The 18,820-nt window shown below is 42.3% G+C and overlaps 1 protein-coding gene across 1 annotated transcript in view; it reads right to left on the minus strand.

Annotated features, from left to right (window-relative positions):
* Positions 1-613: 613 nt before the first annotated feature.
* Positions 614-18,820, minus strand: part of setd2 (SET domain containing 2, histone lysine methyltransferase) — a 138,067-nt gene continuing 119,860 nt past the window's right edge. Inside the window, exons 16-23 of the mRNA XM_069922090.1 lie at positions 17,461-18,127; positions 17,149-17,301; positions 15,670-15,806; positions 9,525-9,636; positions 9,109-9,177; positions 7,332-7,415; positions 3,232-3,333; positions 614-2,671 (exon numbers count right to left, since the gene is read on the minus strand). Of these exons, the coding sequence (XP_069778191.1) occupies positions 2,510-2,671; positions 3,232-3,333; positions 7,332-7,415; positions 9,109-9,177; positions 9,525-9,636; positions 15,670-15,806; positions 17,149-17,301; positions 17,461-18,127 (1,486 nt within the window). The 3' untranslated portion in view covers positions 614-2,509. The remainder of the gene's footprint in view (positions 2,672-3,231; positions 3,334-7,331; positions 7,416-9,108; positions 9,178-9,524; positions 9,637-15,669; positions 15,807-17,148; positions 17,302-17,460; positions 18,128-18,820) is intronic.

Here is an 18,820-nt window from a genome sequence, read left to right on the forward strand (position 1 = left end):
TCGGCACCAGTATTGGGGAAGAGGATGGGCTCCAAATGAACTGTGATGGACTGTGGACAGAGTCTTAAACTAAATAGAAGGGAGGAGGGTTCAAGAGATTGGAAGGAAATTGCATGGAGAGAAAGCCTGGGTGACAGCGAGAAGAGCTAGCATAAAACAATCACACTGCACAGAAAATGTAAATGCAAGTAAACAATGAGAAAAGGTCTAGAAAATGTAGATAAAACAGAATAGCTTGTCAACCAAATAAATATGGGCCACGTGGAGAAGATAAATGGAACTCTCATGACAGGCAAGTGAATCTATGCAAAATTATTTCCTTTCAAACTTGCAGAATTTGAGTTATTCAACGCGAAACTTTAGAAAGCAGTAACATTGAATGAGAGCATTGATTAATCTCTACTTTCCAGTTAGGTCCTCTCATGTGTCCCTAACCTGTAGTTTACTGTTTCTTCAATGATCATACCAGTTCCTCATCTGACCCATCTTAACTCTCCGACAGAATTCAATTTACAAGAGTATGACTTTAACCCTGTATATTATATCTATATATATAGATATATATAGATATAAAAAACAAACTATTTATTTAAAAGGAAGACTCCAAAGCAGATTTCAAACAATGTATACTTTTTTTTACTTTTAAAAATACACGACATTCATCCCTGCAAATTTCCAGCTCCTAGCACCAAGTGAAATCTCTGCCAGTTGTAAAATTACAAACGCACAAGCCACTTAGCAGAGAGCACCCACTGAACCCATTTTCCAGAAAGTCAGAGAGTGAGTGAGACAGTGAAAACATGCAGCGGCAAATCATTATTAGGAGTCAGAACCTCTCCTTGCAAGAATGTTTTCCATAGCTGCTTAACAATTTCAGAAATACTCGGGGAACTGTTGTTCTACTTAAAAAAAAATCATTGTCCTATAGTACAGAATTAAATTGCTTTTCAAACTGGACGTTTCTTTCAAAGTTTTTCTACCAGCCTCTAAATAGTTAATGAATCTATCCTGCTACCCTACCATTCCTCAGTCAGGGGCTTTCAATTAATAATTAAAAATATTTTTAAATCAATCAAACATTCTTTTAAACAGCAAGATAGGTCTGAGGTTATTGTATTTTGGGCTGAACTTAAAACTGTTGCAGTGAGGGTAACAGTGATGGCTAGTAAGACTCAACTATTCATTATAAACTCCTTACTATCAACTCTGATAGTAAAAGCTATGAGTGAGCAACAAATCTATTATGGATCGCACAAGAGTTGAAAGTTCGGTTCATGGTGTGGTGCAAGGTTGGCAGCAGCAGGGAGTGGGTGGGGAAGAGTTTCTGTAAATTTTTACCAACACCCAATTTTAGTGCTTAAAACAATGACACTGATTTCTGGGAGCAAGTCAAATAATTGAATTGGGACTCCTGAAGATAAATTTACAGTTAATGCCATCATCTCTTGTTCCCACCACTTCTTCCAAAAATCACTTCAATTTAAGCAAGGGTTCTTGTGTCCAAAGAAGTTGCCTCAAGAGGCCATTCACACCTGTGAATCTGGATTGTCAGTACCAACAGAGTAGATTATTGCAGGATGGCATCATAAGGCTCAAATTCTATTCTCACACTATCTCTTTCTGTTTGAAGGAGATTTAAGGGGGAGGGTGGTCGAGAGGAAGGTGGGTGCACAAGGTAGTCACAGGAGCCAGAAGCTTGCTCAAGCGTTTGTCATTTCCCAACTCCACCAAAAGCATAATCTTTAACACCAATGAGCTCCTAACCAACCCCAAACCAGAGATGGAGGAAGCCTCAACTTTTCTGGCCTAGATTCTCACTGCAGTTTTTGAAAGGGGGTGGGAAGAGAACGGATGATCCCAATTAAAATTCATTTGTTTTGTTTAACCAGACACTAGTTTTTCTTTACTTAGTGAATTAACACCACCGTCTGCTATCCAAACAAAAACAACAACCTTTAAGTCAGTACTAGTCACAGATAGTTTTGCACAAGTTTTTTTTAAAAAAAAAACAAAAACAGTTTTAAAACTTTTCCAGAACACTCATTGTCACAATTCTCTTTTTGCAGACATTAAATTGTAAGCAAAAGAAGTTTTTTAAACATTTTCTTTACATAAAAAAGTCCGTAAAAATTTAATACAGTAAAATGATTCTTTTTTTTTAAAGTATGACAGTTCTTTGCTGACTGTCAGTGATATACAGTCAGACTGAATTGATATCTAACCAATATTATAGTATTTACACAGTAAAAGAGGGAGAATGATGAAATCCACACAATCCCACAACCTCTCCCCCTCAAAAATGTAATTATCAACGTGAATGGGGTAAAGTTAACTAGAAGTGGTTTCATTGCTTTCTCAATATATTCACATATGCATTAAAACAGTATAATACAGATAGCTATGAGGAGATTGAGAAGCTACTTATAGATTCACATGTTTTTTGCTCGAGGGCAAGACAGGTCTGTGGGAGGGGGAATGGGGGGGGGGGGGGGTGGGTGGGATTTATCATTCAATCAACGTCTGGTTCTTCTTTCGGCTTGTAAACAGCACCAAATTTCTGCATGTACTTCTTGATGTATTCCTTGGTTTTATGCTTCACATTTTCATTGCACTCCAGATCTTCAGGATTCTTGCATTGTTTCAGCTCCTTGTTCATGACACCATGAGTCAACTACATGAGGGAGACAGAGAAAAAAAAGTGAGAGATGTGGGGACTCAGTGGCAGGGTATTTGAGGGAGAAGGAGAGGCTAAGGGAGTGGAGCTGAGGTGGTGGTAGGGGGCAGAAGATAATGAACAAGGGGGAAAGGGAGCAGCAGGGTGGGCATGATGGAGGTGAAAGGGCATCTGGGGCATGGGATGTGCAGGTGAGCTGAGGGCAAGTGGGAAGAGGCCAAAAGACAATGAGCAGGTGTCAAGGGGCACATTCTTGAAAATGGGAGCCAGAAGACTGCATGGCTACATGGTTTATTTCAGCCAACTTGATTTGATGCTTTTTATGCAAGTTCATCCCCTTTCCCATCCCACTTTAAGTCAGTAAGAGCACCTGCAGCCCATCTACAACTCAGGTTGATGTTAGTTAACTCAGCATCGGGTGCTGAGTTATTGATGAAATCTACCCCCTTATTGGAACGTACCTTTACCAATTGCCCCTGTGACATGTAGTTTTCTAACTGAGGCCTCAGGAAAAAAAAATGCATAAAACAGGAAAAATAAACTTCTTGTGTCTTTACCTTTCGAGCCAGATGTTTAAAGTCTTCTGTTGCTACGATTCTTCCTAACTTACAATCAGGCTTCCGGTAGGGATTCAGACACAGAACAATGAACTGTGAGATCTGGAAAGAAGGAAACAGGTAAAATGGGACTGAAGAAAAAATATCACATCTCTGGGAAGGGGGGGTGGGGAGAAGGGAAGGGCGACTCCAGTGATCCTCTCTGGCTTAATGAGCCTATGGATTGGCCTCAGATCCTCCACTGCAATTGTACCACACTGTGCTGCAGCCATCCATTTGACAGAATGGTGTCCGGTAGTCTTGCCCTCCTCAGCCTTCTAAGTAAGTGCAGTCACTGTTGTACCTTCCTAACAAGTGAGGAGATGTTACTTGTCTAGGTCACTTCTTAAGTGAACTTTGTGCCCTCCACTACTGAGCTATTTGTGTGTGGCAGAGGTAGTCGTCCCTGGTCCTCTTGAAGGTCTTGACCATGTTAAGACTCAGACTGTTATTCTCGCACCATTTCACGAGATTTCCCACCTCTCTATTTTGACTCATCATTGTTGCTGATGAGGCCGAGACTGTTGTGTCATCTGTAAACTTAATGACTCTGTTGGAGCTGGATCTGGCCACGCAATGGTGTAGACCTTAATGGCTTAGGTACAATTAGAAGTTGTGTATAAAGAAAAGGACTATCTCAGGATATGGAAAAATATTGATCAACTGATAAATTGGGCAGAGTAATGGCAGGCACAATTTAGTCTTGTAAGTACAAATTGATGTATTTTGGGAGGTTAAATAAGGATGTACAAACATAATAAATGAGGGGGGCCCAAGGAGAACTGAGGAATAGAAGGCCCAGGTGTATTTCCAAAGATCCCTGAAAGTAGCAGCATAGTTAGAGAAAGTTGTAAAGAATCTTTCTTTTTCAATTTTTAAAATTATGTTTTATAATAAAAACAGTACAATGAAGAAAAAGGTCCAAAATATATACCATGATAACACTTAAACAGTATAAATGGTTCCACAATTGAACTGCTTCTTAATTCAGTCTAATACCATCTTCTTAACATGGCTGCCTGCTTTAACCCATGCTACAAATAAATATATGGATAGAAAAAGTTTAAAATGGGCAGTTTAAAATGTTTATAAAGCACTCCTATGATACTTCACGGGACTTAACTTTGCATACAATTAATTATACTTAATGAACAATCATTAAGGAAATGTTGAAGTCATTCATGCATATTAAATTTAACACACAGCATTCAGATAGATGACAAATCCTGTATTTAAGGAGTGATACGAAGACCTATTTAACACCTATCAAACAATGAGATAAATAACTGATTCATTTGGCTGTTTAGCATTATATAGCTGCATGTCTTTTTTTTCTTTGGCTTGACTTCGCGGACGAAGATTTATGGAGGGGTATGTCCACGTCTGCTGCAGGCTCGTTGGTGACTGACAAGTCCGATGCGGGACAGGCAGGCACAGTTGCAGCGATTGCAAGGGAAAATTGGTTGGTTGGGGTTGGGTTTTTCCTCCTTTGTCTTTTGTCAGTGAGGTGGGCTCTGCGGTCTTCTTCAAAGGAGGTTGCTGCCCGCCGAATTGTGAGGCGCCAAGATGGACGGTTGGAGGCGATATCAGCCCACTGGCGGTGGTCAATGTGGCAGGCACCAAGAGATTTCTTTAAGCAGTTCTTGTACCTCTTCTTTGGTGCACCTCTGTCTCGGTGGCCAGTGGAGAGCTCGCCATATAACACGATCTTGGGAAGGCGATGGTCCTCCATTCTGGAGACGTGACCCACCCAGCACAGTTGGGTCTTCAGCAGCATGGATTCGATACTTGCGGACTCTGCCAGCTTGAGTCCTTCGATGTTGGTGATGAAGTAATTCCAATGAATGTTGAGGATGGAACGGAGACAGCGCTGATGAAAGCGTTCTAGGAGCCATGATTCGGAGCCGAACAGGAGCGTGGGTATGACAACGGCTCTGTACACGCTGATCTTTGTGTGTTTCTTCAGGTGGTTGTTTTTTCAGACTCTTTTGTGTAGTCTTCCAAAGGCGCTATTTGCCTTGGCGAGTCTGTTGTCTATCTCTTTGTCGATCCTTGCATCCGATGAAATGGTGCAGCCGAGGTAAACTGGTTGACTGTTTTGAGTTCTGTGTGCCCGATGGAGATGTGGGGGGGCTGGTAGTCATGGTGGGGAGCTGGCTGATGGAGGACCTCAGTTTTCTTCAGGCTGACTTCCAGGGCAAACATTTTGGCAGTTTCCGCAAAACAGGACGTCATGCGCTGGAGAGCTGGCTCTGAATGGGCAACTAAAGCGGCATCGTCTGCAAAGAATAGTTCACGGACAAGTTGCCCTTGTGTCTTGGTGTGAGCTTGCAGGCGTCTCAGATTGAAGAGACTCCCATCTGTGCGGTACCGGATGTAAATGTATACACACATATGCATGCACACACACACACACACACACAATTGTTCTTCTTGACAGTAGTGAGGAAAGACATGAATGTTGACCACATGGACTTTAGTAAGGCCTTTGATAAAGTCCTCCATGGGAGGTTGGTCAAAAAGGTTCAGTTGCTCAGTGTTCAGGATGAAGAGGTAAATTGGATTAGACAATGGCTTTGTGGCAGAAGCCAAGGAGCAGTTGTGGTTGATTGCCTCTGACTGGATGCTTATCACTGGTGATGTGCCTCAGGGATCAGTGCTAGAACTATTGTTGTTTATCATCCATATCAACAATCTAGATGATAATGTGGTAAATTGGATCAGCAGTTTTGCAGAATACACAAAGATTGTGGGAGTAGTGGACAGTGAGGAAGGATCACAAGCTTGCAGCAGGATCTGGACCAGCTGGAAATATGGGCTGCAAAATAGCAAATGAAATTTAATGTGGACAAGTGTGACATGTTGCATCTTGGGAGGATTAACCATAGTAAGACATATATGGTAAATGGTAGGCCAATGAAAGGTATAGTAGAACAGAGGGATCTGGGAATACAGATCCATAATTCCCCCAAAGTAGCGTCACAGGTAGATAGGATTATACGAGCTTTTGGCATATTGGCCTTTATAAATCAAAGTAGATTTTGTGTATAGGAGTTGAGATGCTATGGTAAAGTTGTACAAGATATTGGTGAGGCTAAATTTGGAGTATTGTGTGCAGTTTTGGTCACCTAACTGCAGGAGAGATAGCAATAAGATCAGAAGAGTGCAGAGGAGAGTTTCAAAGATGTTGCCGGGACTTGAGGAACCGAGTTACAGGGAAAGGTTAAATTAAGACTTTATTGCTTGGAGTGCAGAAGAATGAGAGATTTGATAGAGGTATACAAAATTATGAGGGCTATACACAGAGTAAATGCAAGCAGGATTTTCCACTGAAGTTATGTGAGATAAGAACTAGAGGATATGAGTTAAGGGTGAAAGGTGAGATGTTAAGGAGGAACATCTTCTTCATGTCAAGTCACCTTTATTTATCGTTCATACCACATTCACATGGTAAAGACGAAATATTGTTTCTCCAGGACCACGGAGCATATTTACATAAATACAAGTTAGAATAGAAGTTAAACACATGAAAATATCACAACATATACAGTAAAAGTCCATGGTACACTATCCACATATGTTCTGGGAATTCAGGAGCCTGATAACTTGGAGAAAAATTGTGGTCCAATCTGGACATAAGGACTTGAGTGCTATGGTACCTTGTACCAGATGGCAGAAGGGAGAAAAGTTTACATGAGGGGTGTGTGGAGTCCTTCACAAAGTTTATTGCCTTTTGCCTGCATTCATGCAGAGAGTGGTGAGAGTGTGGAACAAGCTGCCAGCAGAAATGGTGAATGCTGGGTTGATTTTGAAACCTAGGAAAAAATTGGATTAGTCATGGATGGGAAGGGTATGGAGTGCTATCGTCCAGATGCAGGTCAATGGTACTAGGCAGAATAATAGTCTGGCACAGACTAGATGGGCCAATGGCCTGTTTCCTTGTCGTAGTGTTCTATGAATTTCTTTATACTATAATGCATGACAAGGGAAAGGAGGTGGATGAGAGGAATGTGTAAAATGAAATGGGAAGGTCAAAGCTGAACTTTATGCTGTGCACATACCTCATTCCTGAACATCTCTTTACTCCTCTTGGCAAGCTCACTTGAAGTGTCAGCCTCTGCAGTTTTAGGCTTTTTCTTGGAAGACTGTAATGGGAAAATGAGTGGGTTTTGATAACTTCAAAATAAAAATGCAGCAAAAACCAAACTGGAGCTGAATTTCCAAATTACAATGGAATTCCACCAGATTGCTCTGGTAGCTCCAACAGCACTCAGCAAATAAAAAGGTCCGAGTTCTTATTCATCATATCCTTTCATCGATTTTAATTCCTGCATGTTCTTCCATGGAGTTATCCTGATGCCAACCTCCCTGAAGTCTGGATACCAAGCATACCTGCACCTTCAGGTGCCTGCCTGTTTATGCTTATACCTGATGAAGGGCCAAGATCCTTACTTCCTATGGATGCTGCATGACCTGCTGAGTTTCTACAGTACCTTTGTGCACTGCTCCATACCTCCCTTTTCTGCCCTTCACCGCTCTGTACCCTGGGACTTGAACTTGTCTCAATTGACATCACCAGTTTATATCATTATTACAATATGCAATGTTTCAAACTTAACATTTTTTTGGTGTTGAAAGCACTGTGAAACCCAGATGTCACTGGCCTGCTGTCCCCCTCCTTTAAGCACACCACTGTAGGAGGATTTGACTTCAAGTCCTCTACAGAGAAGCTATGAGTTGATAGCACGACAATTGCAGGGCACAGTATCCAACAGGAGGAGCTGCCCATAACCTCTTTTTGATTTATGCATGGGGAAAAAAAACAGGGAGCTATAACTTCAGTAGCCTCAATAATTTCAAAGAAATGGAGGAGGGGTTAGGGGGTGACCCAGTGGTTAGAGCTCAACAGCCATCAGCAATCACCACCAAAAATAATATTTAATGGAAATAGCTGGAATATCACCTGGAAGGCAGAATTGGAGAGCATTTTTTAAAATCTTTCATTTGACTGAGGAACACAAGCATTGCTTTCAAGCAAAGACAGTTCAGTTTTTGCTTCTGTATCAATGTGGGCATTTTGCTTGTATATGTCAGCAAAGCTTTCATCCAAGGGTGAAAGGACACAATTAGCAAGGTAGTTGAAACATGAACTCACCCATTATCTTTTAAGAATTTCAACAACTTTTTACACCCAAGGAAGCTATTGTAAGCTTGAATTCTGGGTCACGATGTTTAGGATGTATAATTTTGTTGTTTTATTAAATAAAATTTCCTTGATTATTCCAGAAGATTGTTTCGAGTCAACTTTCTTAGCTTGGAACTGGAGGTACATAGCGTCCATACAGGGAAGGATGGTCAGTTTCCTTTGCAAAAGATGGCTCTTCTGCCACGAGGCATGTGTAATTAACAAACCTGAACTCTCCAGCCATACGATTTGTCAAACTAATTCAATTAGTTGAGATTTCTAAACACCATATAGCTTGTCTATTTTTAAATTATTTATTTATTGAAGGATAATTATAGATGCTTTTTTAGTCAACGAGTTTTTCATTTCAAAATTACACTAATATACCAAGTACAAGACAACATTTTTAACATTACACAAAGGAAGGAGTGATGCAGAGAGCTAGTGCTAGAGACCAAGTACTTGAAATGGTATGTTTGAAATTTAGGGCACATTAAAAAAAAAAGTGCCCGTGAGACCAATGTATGAACACATTTAGATAAAAGGAGGTAAGTGAAACGGCATGACTGACCTCTTGTTTATAATGAAAATGAATACTCTGAATCCTTCCCCATCAACATACACACACTAACATAATATACACTTTCACGCACCTGACTGTAAGAGTTGGGTGTCCCATCTCCGCTACCATCTGGCCCGTGTCGATCAGTGATCATTGGATCCTAAAGTTCAACAAGCAAAATGCCATTAAGACATCCCCTCAATGAAAGGATGTCACTCTCTTGGCCCCAAGGTCAAAGAAACACGATAATACCAGCACTCTAGAAGCTTAATTGAATGTTAATGGAGAGAAACAATGGTAGATATGGGCACAATTACAGGGTATGAAGGATCTAGAGTGCACTGGTGATGTTGGGGAGGACATGACACAGAGTGATAAGGGTAGTGTCACTGGATAGGAAACATCATTAAGTGTTGCATTAGATGAAAAAATAATTTCAGCTTACTGTGAAAATTTCATATATTCAGATATTCCCCCCCACCTCATTTCAGTAGCAAAAACAAATACCTTGGCTGGATGTTCATCGTATGTGGGTGTACCCAGATCCATTTCGGCTTCGTGACCCACGCTTATGTCATCACTGCCTCCATCCCATAATGGAGGGTCCCACTGCGTTTGCCTGAAGAAAGATTTGGACAGGACTTTCAGTTACCAAGTCTTAGACACTCCAGTATGTGATCAGGAGATTGGAAAGAATTTTGGGAATGGTGACCAACAAACGTACAAGAATTTCTGAAGCTGTGCCAAGACTGAGGAACATAAGGGTAAAGTACTATTTTACTTCTGAATGGATGGTTGAGCAGAGATCACAAGAACTGAGATTGTGAATGATGGAAAAAGGGAGGCCAAAAGGGACTACACTGTTCTGAGACTTTGCAGAAATAAAAAAGTATCTATTATCATGTGGCAGCTCACCCACGCTGCAAGCAAACCGGCTCCAGCGTTCGTGGGTGGGTCCACAGACAGTGGCATCCATTGGAACTCTCAATGCAGGACAAAGCCTTGGCCTGGAAGCCAACATCACTTCCACCCCGCAGGGCATGAAGGTCACTGGGAAGCATGGGCTTCTTAAGTGTGTGATTTTGAACTAGTAAATCATTTAAACAAACTCTGCTTGACTCGGTGTATTTCTTTCACTCGCAGAGGCATGCCAGCCACATTGGTCCAACAGGATTTGAACCCGATACAATTGACATGGACAACGTGAATGGCTCAGCTCTTCAGAATGCAGTTCTGTTTAAACTGCAAAGTTTCTGGACCACTCAGCCCCTCGTCTGGTTTCAACAAGCAGAGGCCCAGTTTCAGGTCAGGAACATTATCTCTGATGAGACCAGATACTACTACGTGGTGCTGCTCTTGACCAGGAAATATCGGGCCGAGCAATCATCTTTCTGCAAAAGCACCTGGAGGTTGGCCGGTATGAAGCACTCAAGGTTCTGTTGGTCAGCACATTCGGCCTCTCACGCTGTGAATAGGCCACGCAGTTGCTCCATATGGACAGCCTGGGCGACCGCGTGCCATCAGCCCTGATGATTGACATGCTGGCATTAGCAGATGGCCATAAGCTGTGCCTACTCTTTGAACAGATCTTTTTGGAGAAGATGCTGGAGGACCCCCACCTCCTACTAGCAAATAGCACTTCTCCAACCTGCAAAAGGTGGCTGCCCGCGTGGACATTCTGTGGCACGATAAACAAAATGGCGGAGACAGCATCAGGATTAATGCTACGTCATGACCGAAAGCCCAGGCACACTGCATCCCAACAGCAAAACCTACGAAGTCCGCACCAAGAGACGACACCATTTTTGAGTTTTAGTGTTTTTAACCATCAAAAGTGGGGATCCAGGGCCCGCTGATGCTGACCGCCATGCTCATTCCAGGGAAACGAAAAAGCCGTTGCTGATAGATATGGTGGCTGGCCACTGTGATAGCCTCCTATACATCTGGAACAGACACGCCGGGCGCAGATTCCTGGTAGACACGGGAGCAGAAATCAGTGTCCTTCCCCTCCTCGAAACACGATAGCTGAACCAGAAGGGCTGGACCGGAGCTTACGGCAGCCCACAGCCGCACCCAAGGCATGAGGACTATCACCTTGCAATTCGGTTCCAGCCGTGCACATGGACGTTTATGTTGGCCATGGTGAGTCTGCTGGGTGCAGACTCACTTTGCGCACACTGTGTGGTCGTGGATCTGAAGGAACGATGGCTGGTCGAAGCAAAGACATTCCTGACCTTCTCTCTCGGTGAGGCCAAATTGCCAGCTCCATGCCTGGACTCTCTCAAATATTTGCACAAGTTCGCCAGGTTGTTGTAGGAGTTTCCATCCATCATCATGCTGCAGTTCTTCACAGCAGCCCTCCAAACACAGCGTGATACACTATATTTCCAAACAGGGACAACCCCTGTACACCCGGGCCTGGAGGCTACCTCCAGACAAGCTCCGACTCACAAAAAGTTTAACAAAATGGAGGAGATGTGGATTGTGTGGCATTCAGATACCCCATGGGCCCCCCTGCTCCATATGACGCCCAAGTCCACGGGAGGATGGAGGCTGTGTGGTGACTATAGGAGGCTGAATGACGTAACCATCTCTGATAGACCTGCCATTCAGGACTTCATGGCCGACCTGCATTGGACACGTATCTTTTTAAGGATTTATCTGGTTCAAGGGTATCATCATCTCCCTGTCCATCCAGATGATATTCCAAAGATGGTCATCATTACCCTGTTTGGACTATTCCAATTCTGTAGGATGCTTTTCGGCCTTAACGCAGTGCAGACCTTCCAGCGCCTCATGGACACAGTAGGGCAGGATCTGCTCTTTCTTTTCTTCCACCTAGATGGCAACCTGGTAGCCAGCCACTCCTGCCAGGAGCAATTGGCACATCTGCGTCTGCTCTACTGTTGCCTCAGTGACTATGGCCTGCTAATCAACCTTACCAAGTGGCAGTTTGGCCTACTCATCATCGACTTCTTTGGACACTGGATTGACCATCATGGAGCTATTCCTCTGCTGTAAAAGTGGAAGCCATTTGTCATTTTGCCAGGCCCAACACAGTCAAAGGCCTGCAGGAATTGGGAAGGATTAAGAGTTACCACCGGTTCATTCCCTCGATGGCCCGGATCCCCTTTTTGGTTTGATGTCCAGCAAAGCCTGGACAGAGGAGGCAACGGTAGCTTTCGACCAAACCAAGAACGCCTTAGCCAATGCCACGCTCCTGGTCCACCCTTGGGTAGACGTCCCCATGCTTCTCACTGTGGATGCCTCTGAAGCAGCAGTCAGTGCTGTACTTGAACAGCTAATTGAAGTCCAGTGGAAACCACTTGCTTTCTTCAGCGGGCACTGCAACCTCCAGAGATCAAGTACAGCGTGTTCCGAAAGAGAACTGCTGGCCCTGTACCTGGTCATCTGGTTCTTCAGGTATTTCCTAGGAGGGATTTCACAATCTTCACAGATCACAAGCCCCTCACCTTCATGTTTGCCAAAATGTCCAATCTGTGGTCAATCTGCCAACAGTGCTACCTGTTGTACGTATCCAAATTCATATCCACAATCAAGCATATCACCGTGATGAACGTGGTGGCCAACGCGCTGTCAGGGCATCCATTCAGCTGGTGCACACATCTGTCTCCAGGGGTGGACTATGCAGTGTTAGTAGAGGCGCAGCAGGTGGACAGTGAAATACCAGCATACCGAAGGGTAGCAAGCTCCTTTGCGACATGTCCACTGGGCAACTTCAGCCACCTTCGTGCCCAAGGACCTTCAATGGAGTGAATATGTTTTCGTTTGTTGAGAAGCATACAGATCACCCCTGCAGTGGCCACATGAAGAACCCTTCAGGGTGGTGCATCGTAATGGGACAATTTGTGTTCTGAACATTGGTGGCCGGGAGGAGATTTTTACCATTGACCATCTAAAACCAGCTTACCTAGACATTGAATGCCCATTTCTAGTGCTAACCGCTAAGAAACGAGGCCAGCGGCATCCACAGGGACTCTCAGTGTGGGGCAAAGCCTCGGCCTGGAAGCCACCTCACTTTCACCCCTCAGGGAGTGAGGGTCGCTGGGAAGCACGGGCTTCTTAAGTGCATGATTTTGAACTAGTAAATCAGTTGAACTGAAACTCAGCTTAACTCAAGGTGTTTCTTTCGCTCACAGCCACAATCTGCAATTATCACCAAAAAATATAAAGGATGTAGTAAACAGTCAAGCATTTGACATAGCAAATTCAAACAACAATGGCGCTGGTTGAGAAATAAATATCAATTAGGAGACTGAGGGATCATTCACACTATTCTACAGATAACTGTCTTCACAACATGAATGGTAAGATTGCTTAATAATCAATTGAAAAAATATAGCATTTCTGAGACTGTAAGGTTAATTCAATACGACACTGCTCCAAATCCTGGAGTAGCAAGAATCCAACCATCAGAGCCCAGTGTAATCAGAACTAGTTCAAAAATGATCCTCTTGTGCTGTAAAATTTTAAAATTCTGGAACATAAACTACCGGTACATTACCTCCCACATAGACATTAAGTGAAGGGCTTTAAGAGTTACCCTGAGCTTCCAGGGAATATTACTTCAATTCTCTATCTTTCCAACAAAGTTCAGCGGATGTATGAGGGCCAGAGACGTGATTAAGATGTGATTTTAACTCAAATTTTGTCTTGGCACATTTGCTGCCAGACCTGCACTCTGGTTTGGAAGAACATCCCTCATCATTACTGGATAGGAATCCTCCTGGAACTGCATAACAGCACCGGGGGAGTATCTTTATTGGGAGAATAGTAGCAGTTCAAAACCACTATTCCCATAGGTGTTTAGGAGAGGGAAGAAACAAAAGAAACATTCTTTATTATTTCAGATTGGTAGCAGTTGCAGTGTATTGCATTGCAGAGTTCCTGTGGTTCTTTTCCTCTCATAATTTTTGATTCTCATTCAAACATGGCATTGTAATGAAAAAGTCTTCACCCACCTGTTAGTACCACCATCTTGGAGGTCATTCACCCTTTCTTGGCCTCCAGCTATCACAGGCATCATATCCACCTTCTCTTCCACTTAAAACATGTCCAATTTCTAAATTTGTTCAATTCAGATGGAATCTGAAACATTAACTGTTTCTCTCGCTACAACTACTGCCTGATTTGGTGAGTACTTGCAAAATTTTGTTACTTTCCAAATATCTGCAGTATTTTTATTTTACTACAGGCAGTCCCTGGGTTACAAATGAGATTTATTCCTAAGCCTGTCTTTAAGTCAAATTTGTAGCAAGTTGGAACAGGTACATACTGTTCCTATTTAGCATCAGTCAAATGTTTGTCTTAGTATAAAGTATATATTTAACATTTCTATGCATATAAAACTACTGGAGTCAATTTCTTGAAGTAGGCACAGTGTTAATGGCAACATGATCTGACTTAAAATGGTGGATAGTTTTCTTCTTATTCGAGCAGTAGTCCGTTCATAAGTATGAGTTGTCCTTAAGTTGGACATTTGTAACCCGGGGACTGCCTGTATAGCTGGTAAAATGTTCTCTCCAAGATTTATTTTGGTTGAAAGAAATACTTGGCTCCTTATTGAATCAAGTTCTTTTTAGTCAGTGACACAATAGCTCTGAAAGTATCTCTTCCTGACAGTCATCTCCACTGAACAGCTGCAACCATCCCTTGGTTTATACCAGGGATGGCCATCCTTTTACATTCCATGCATCAATTTTTTCACGCTCGAGTTCAGATGCACCATTCAACTCTTATACCCCCCAACAATTCTTGTAAAAATGTTAAAATAGACATATTTAGCATTTTTATATGATATATTGATTTAGTATAAAAACAAGATAAACATTACTTACCTTACTAACACTTTTGAGTCCATGGCGCACAAGTGTCAATTGTAAATTGACTGACAAAAACCTGTAACGCACCGCTGGTGCAGACGCCTGGCGCCTCAGGATCAAACTAGTATCAAATGTGTATTGAAAAGTTACGAAACGACTGCAGAACAAAAGTCCTTCTTTCCTAGTTTGACTCATTGAGCATTTTTAAAAAATTGAAAACAGATTAATGTGAAAGAAGATAACATTCGCCAAATGATGTGCATGCTAAAAATAATTGCTAAGTTTTAGATTTATCTCAGTATACCCATTTTTAGCTAAGTTACTTGAATTCCTGTTCTAGATTTTTTTCCACAAATCAGTTTTTGGTTAATACTTTTTGCATGATTAGGCTTACTTTTTAAAATGATCACTGATGCAACGCACCGCTTCTAATCATCTACTGCACCACTTTTCGCGAATGTGTCATAGGTTGACCATCCCTGCTTCATACAGTAAAACCCCTGATATCCGATACCTATAGGGATTGGTGGATGCTAGGTAAATGAATTTACTGGCTGCTTGAGATAGCATATCGCATGGATTAGCGAACTATAGGCAAGGTATGCCAATTTTAAATTTCTGCATTTTTTTACCCATTTATTTTCTACAATTTTTTTTTGCTGGTTGCTTGAAACATGGATAACAGGGGTTTTACTGTGAATATGAAATTAATTTCCATCTTACTCATAAACAAGCTTGAAATTATATTTTTTTATTTGGTTTGGGGAAGAAATAGGGCAATGGGTGGGTGATTTCATACAAGGACCAACCTGGTTATTACGTGGTAGTAGTAAATCTTTCCCTCAGGATCCCTGGCCGTCTTCCAGTTGTTAGGGAGCACAATGGTCTTTGGCTTTGGGGGCGAAGGAGGTGGCAAATCGAGAAGGTTGTTGACGATTATCAACTCCTGGTGGAGATTGCAGACGTAGCAATTAAAAAACAAGCTAATGACAGCCTGAGATATACTAAGACTTAGAAATGTAACAGCTGAGCACTTTCTATCCATATGGCTGACTGAAATAACTCAGAAACTGACTGAGTTATTGTAGTCTTGGAGGAATCCAGGCCCATCCAATGGGCTGTGATGGTCAGAGCTATCACTTCTGATTTGAAAAAGTAACTCCCCTTTGGAACACCTTCGTGCAAGCAGGCCCTTCAGCCCACCAGACCTGTGCTAACCATCAAACATGTGCTACTCATAAGGATCCTGCGATGATTTGATATCATGGGCACAAAGACCAATTGCTTGGGCAACACATTCAAATCTTAGGTTTGAGCAAAATCTTCAAGAGGTAAAACAGGGGCAAACAAAGGTCTTTCAGAGTATTGAAATCCATCAGTTTTCTGTTATTACATCATGTGTGATAATCCCTAGGCCTGTATCCTGTCAACTGAGATACGCTGGCAAAAGTAAAAACAAAGATTGACTTTTGCCGTATAAAGATAAACAATGGATCACCCAATCTCTATCAACTTTCTAAGACATAGGCCATTCAGCCAATTTGGTCCATTAGCAGAACAAATCCCATGAGTCCCATTATCTTTTTTTCTCTCTGTAGCTCTGTTAATGATTCCTTCTCATTTGCCAAAAGCTCAACTTTAAATTCTTCTGCCACATACCTACACGAAGATTTTTATGAACTTGGGAGAAAATAAAGCACCTGACAAAATCCAAAGAGAGGACTTGTTATCTCTACAAAGAAAGCACCAGAGATCAGGATTGAGCCTTCAAGCCAGCAGCTGGGCCACCAGTTTCAAGTATCAATATCAACTTAGAAATTCAATGGGATAGCTTGGAACCAGGATCAATCCTGCACCTTGTCATTCTGATGTGGGAATATAACTTTGATGTTAGCCAACAACTTCATCTGTAGCTTCCAAAGTCCGAATGCTACATTAGGTTGTGCACAAACTTCAGTTCTGAATGTAGTTCAAGACTTGATCTTCTGTGCAAAACTGGGGCAGAGAGCAAAGAGATCCTGAAGAGCAGACAGGGGAAATGAAGAGTGCTGCCATAGCAAAACTAATCAGCACAGGGATACATAATGAAAGTAGCAAGTGCTGGAAATTTTCACCAGATCAAGTGAAATCTGTGAAGAGAGAGAAAAACTGATCACAGGGAATAACTTTTCATCAGGACCTTTCCAGTAAAAAGCAATCGGCCTGATTGCTGAGTATTTCCAGCATTTTCCATTTTCATCTCAGATTTCCTTCATCTGCAATATTTTAATTTTAGCACAGGAATGTACCTGCTGTACAGTCTGTGGCTGCCCAGGCTGCTGGTAAGATGTGGCTGATGACGTCACGAGCATTCCTGTTGCTGGCTGTGTAACAGAACTCTGTGGATGAGTCAGGAAACACTGCTGCCCCTGGGCACATTCAGGACTTGATTGAGTGTAACTCTGTAACAAGTAAAAACAAATGGTTGAGAGTGTAGGGCCAAAAAAAGAGACAGATATGTAGACTAGTACCAGAAAGACCTCCATTCACGTTCGCCTCGTCACTCTATTGACATATTCCTCCCCTTCCCTGCAATGATTGACAAATAAGGAAAAGAATACCTGGACAATTGGTTGCGTAGTTTGTCCATAAGGAGAGGAGATGCTGTAGACGGTCTGACATGGCTGCCCTTGATAATAAATTGGTGTCTGTGACTGCCCACTGGCATACTGCTGGTGCACTGCTAGAGTCTGCTGATTGGGATCCCACACCCCATAGCTCTGTCCTGTTGCCTGAGTGCCTGATACTTGTATCACAGCCACGCTTGGATCCTGTGAAATAACACTGGGAGATTGAGGCAGATACTGCTGTCCTTGGACATCTACTTGGGGAGACAGGTGATGGACTGCAGGGTGTCCTGTTGGCATCGACTCTCCCAATAATGGCTGGGGATGATCATAGCTCATCTGTGGTGGGCACAAAGGCTCAACATTTGGCGTTGGGAGAAGTACTTTGCCAGCATTAGGGTTGACTGGGTCAACAAAAGTCTGCAGAGGGTAGCCTGGTGGGTAACTGGCAAAGTTCTGATGAGAGTTGGCATAAGTTCCACCATCATAAGGCATCTGTGAGCTGACACAAATTGGTTGTATCTGTTGCTGCTGTACCAGGTATAGGTTCTGTTTCTGGGCTTCCCTCTGAGCAACCTCTTGCTCAAAGAGTTTCCTTCGTTCCTCAGTGGAAAGTTTACTTCTGGTGTTCTTCTTCTTGGCTGGTGTTGTACCATCATACCTTTTAAACATAAAAATACAATAATAAACAGTTCAGTAAAAGAAATGCAAAAAAAAACCCTGTTAAAAATTAAACAAAAAAGCACACAGATGCTTGGGTCGAGGTCAATTCATAAAGGTGGCGGAGAAACAGGTCATGCAGCATCCATAGGAATTCAAGAGTAACCAACGTTTGGGTCCTAGGTTCTTCATCAAGTATATTCAAACATTGGATACCCTTTACTTCCTAAAGATGCTGCATAACCTGTTAAGTTTCTCTAGTACCTTTGTGAATTGCAACAGAACCTCTTTACAGCTACGATTGAGCTTCACATTTCTTTACAAAATAAAGAAACAAATAAAACTGCAGATGCTGGAGGTTTTAAATAAAAACAAAATATGCTGCAATCACTCAACAGGCTAGGCATCATTGTGGAAAGAGAAGTGGTTAACGTTTCAGATCTGAGAATGTTTATAGGAACTGGGAAAGAGAGAAAACAAGCTGGTTTTCAGTACGTCTTATTAACTGCTGCCCTGTAAACTTAGGTGACCTCTGCCACTTTCCTGCCTATCAATGCTTCTTGCAGTAAATAGAGTCACCCAGGAAAGAAGGCTCAGACCTCCCACCCAAAACCACTTGAAATCTCTTCTCTAATTTGAGACATTTTCAAAACTACTTATTTCACCCAATTTTTGTATGATGTCATTTGTAGAA

Source organism: Narcine bancroftii, chromosome 2 (assembly GCF_036971445.1).
Source record: "Narcine bancroftii isolate sNarBan1 chromosome 2, sNarBan1.hap1, whole genome shotgun sequence".
Lineage (NCBI taxonomy): Eukaryota > Metazoa > Chordata > Chondrichthyes > Torpediniformes > Narcinidae > Narcine > Narcine bancroftii.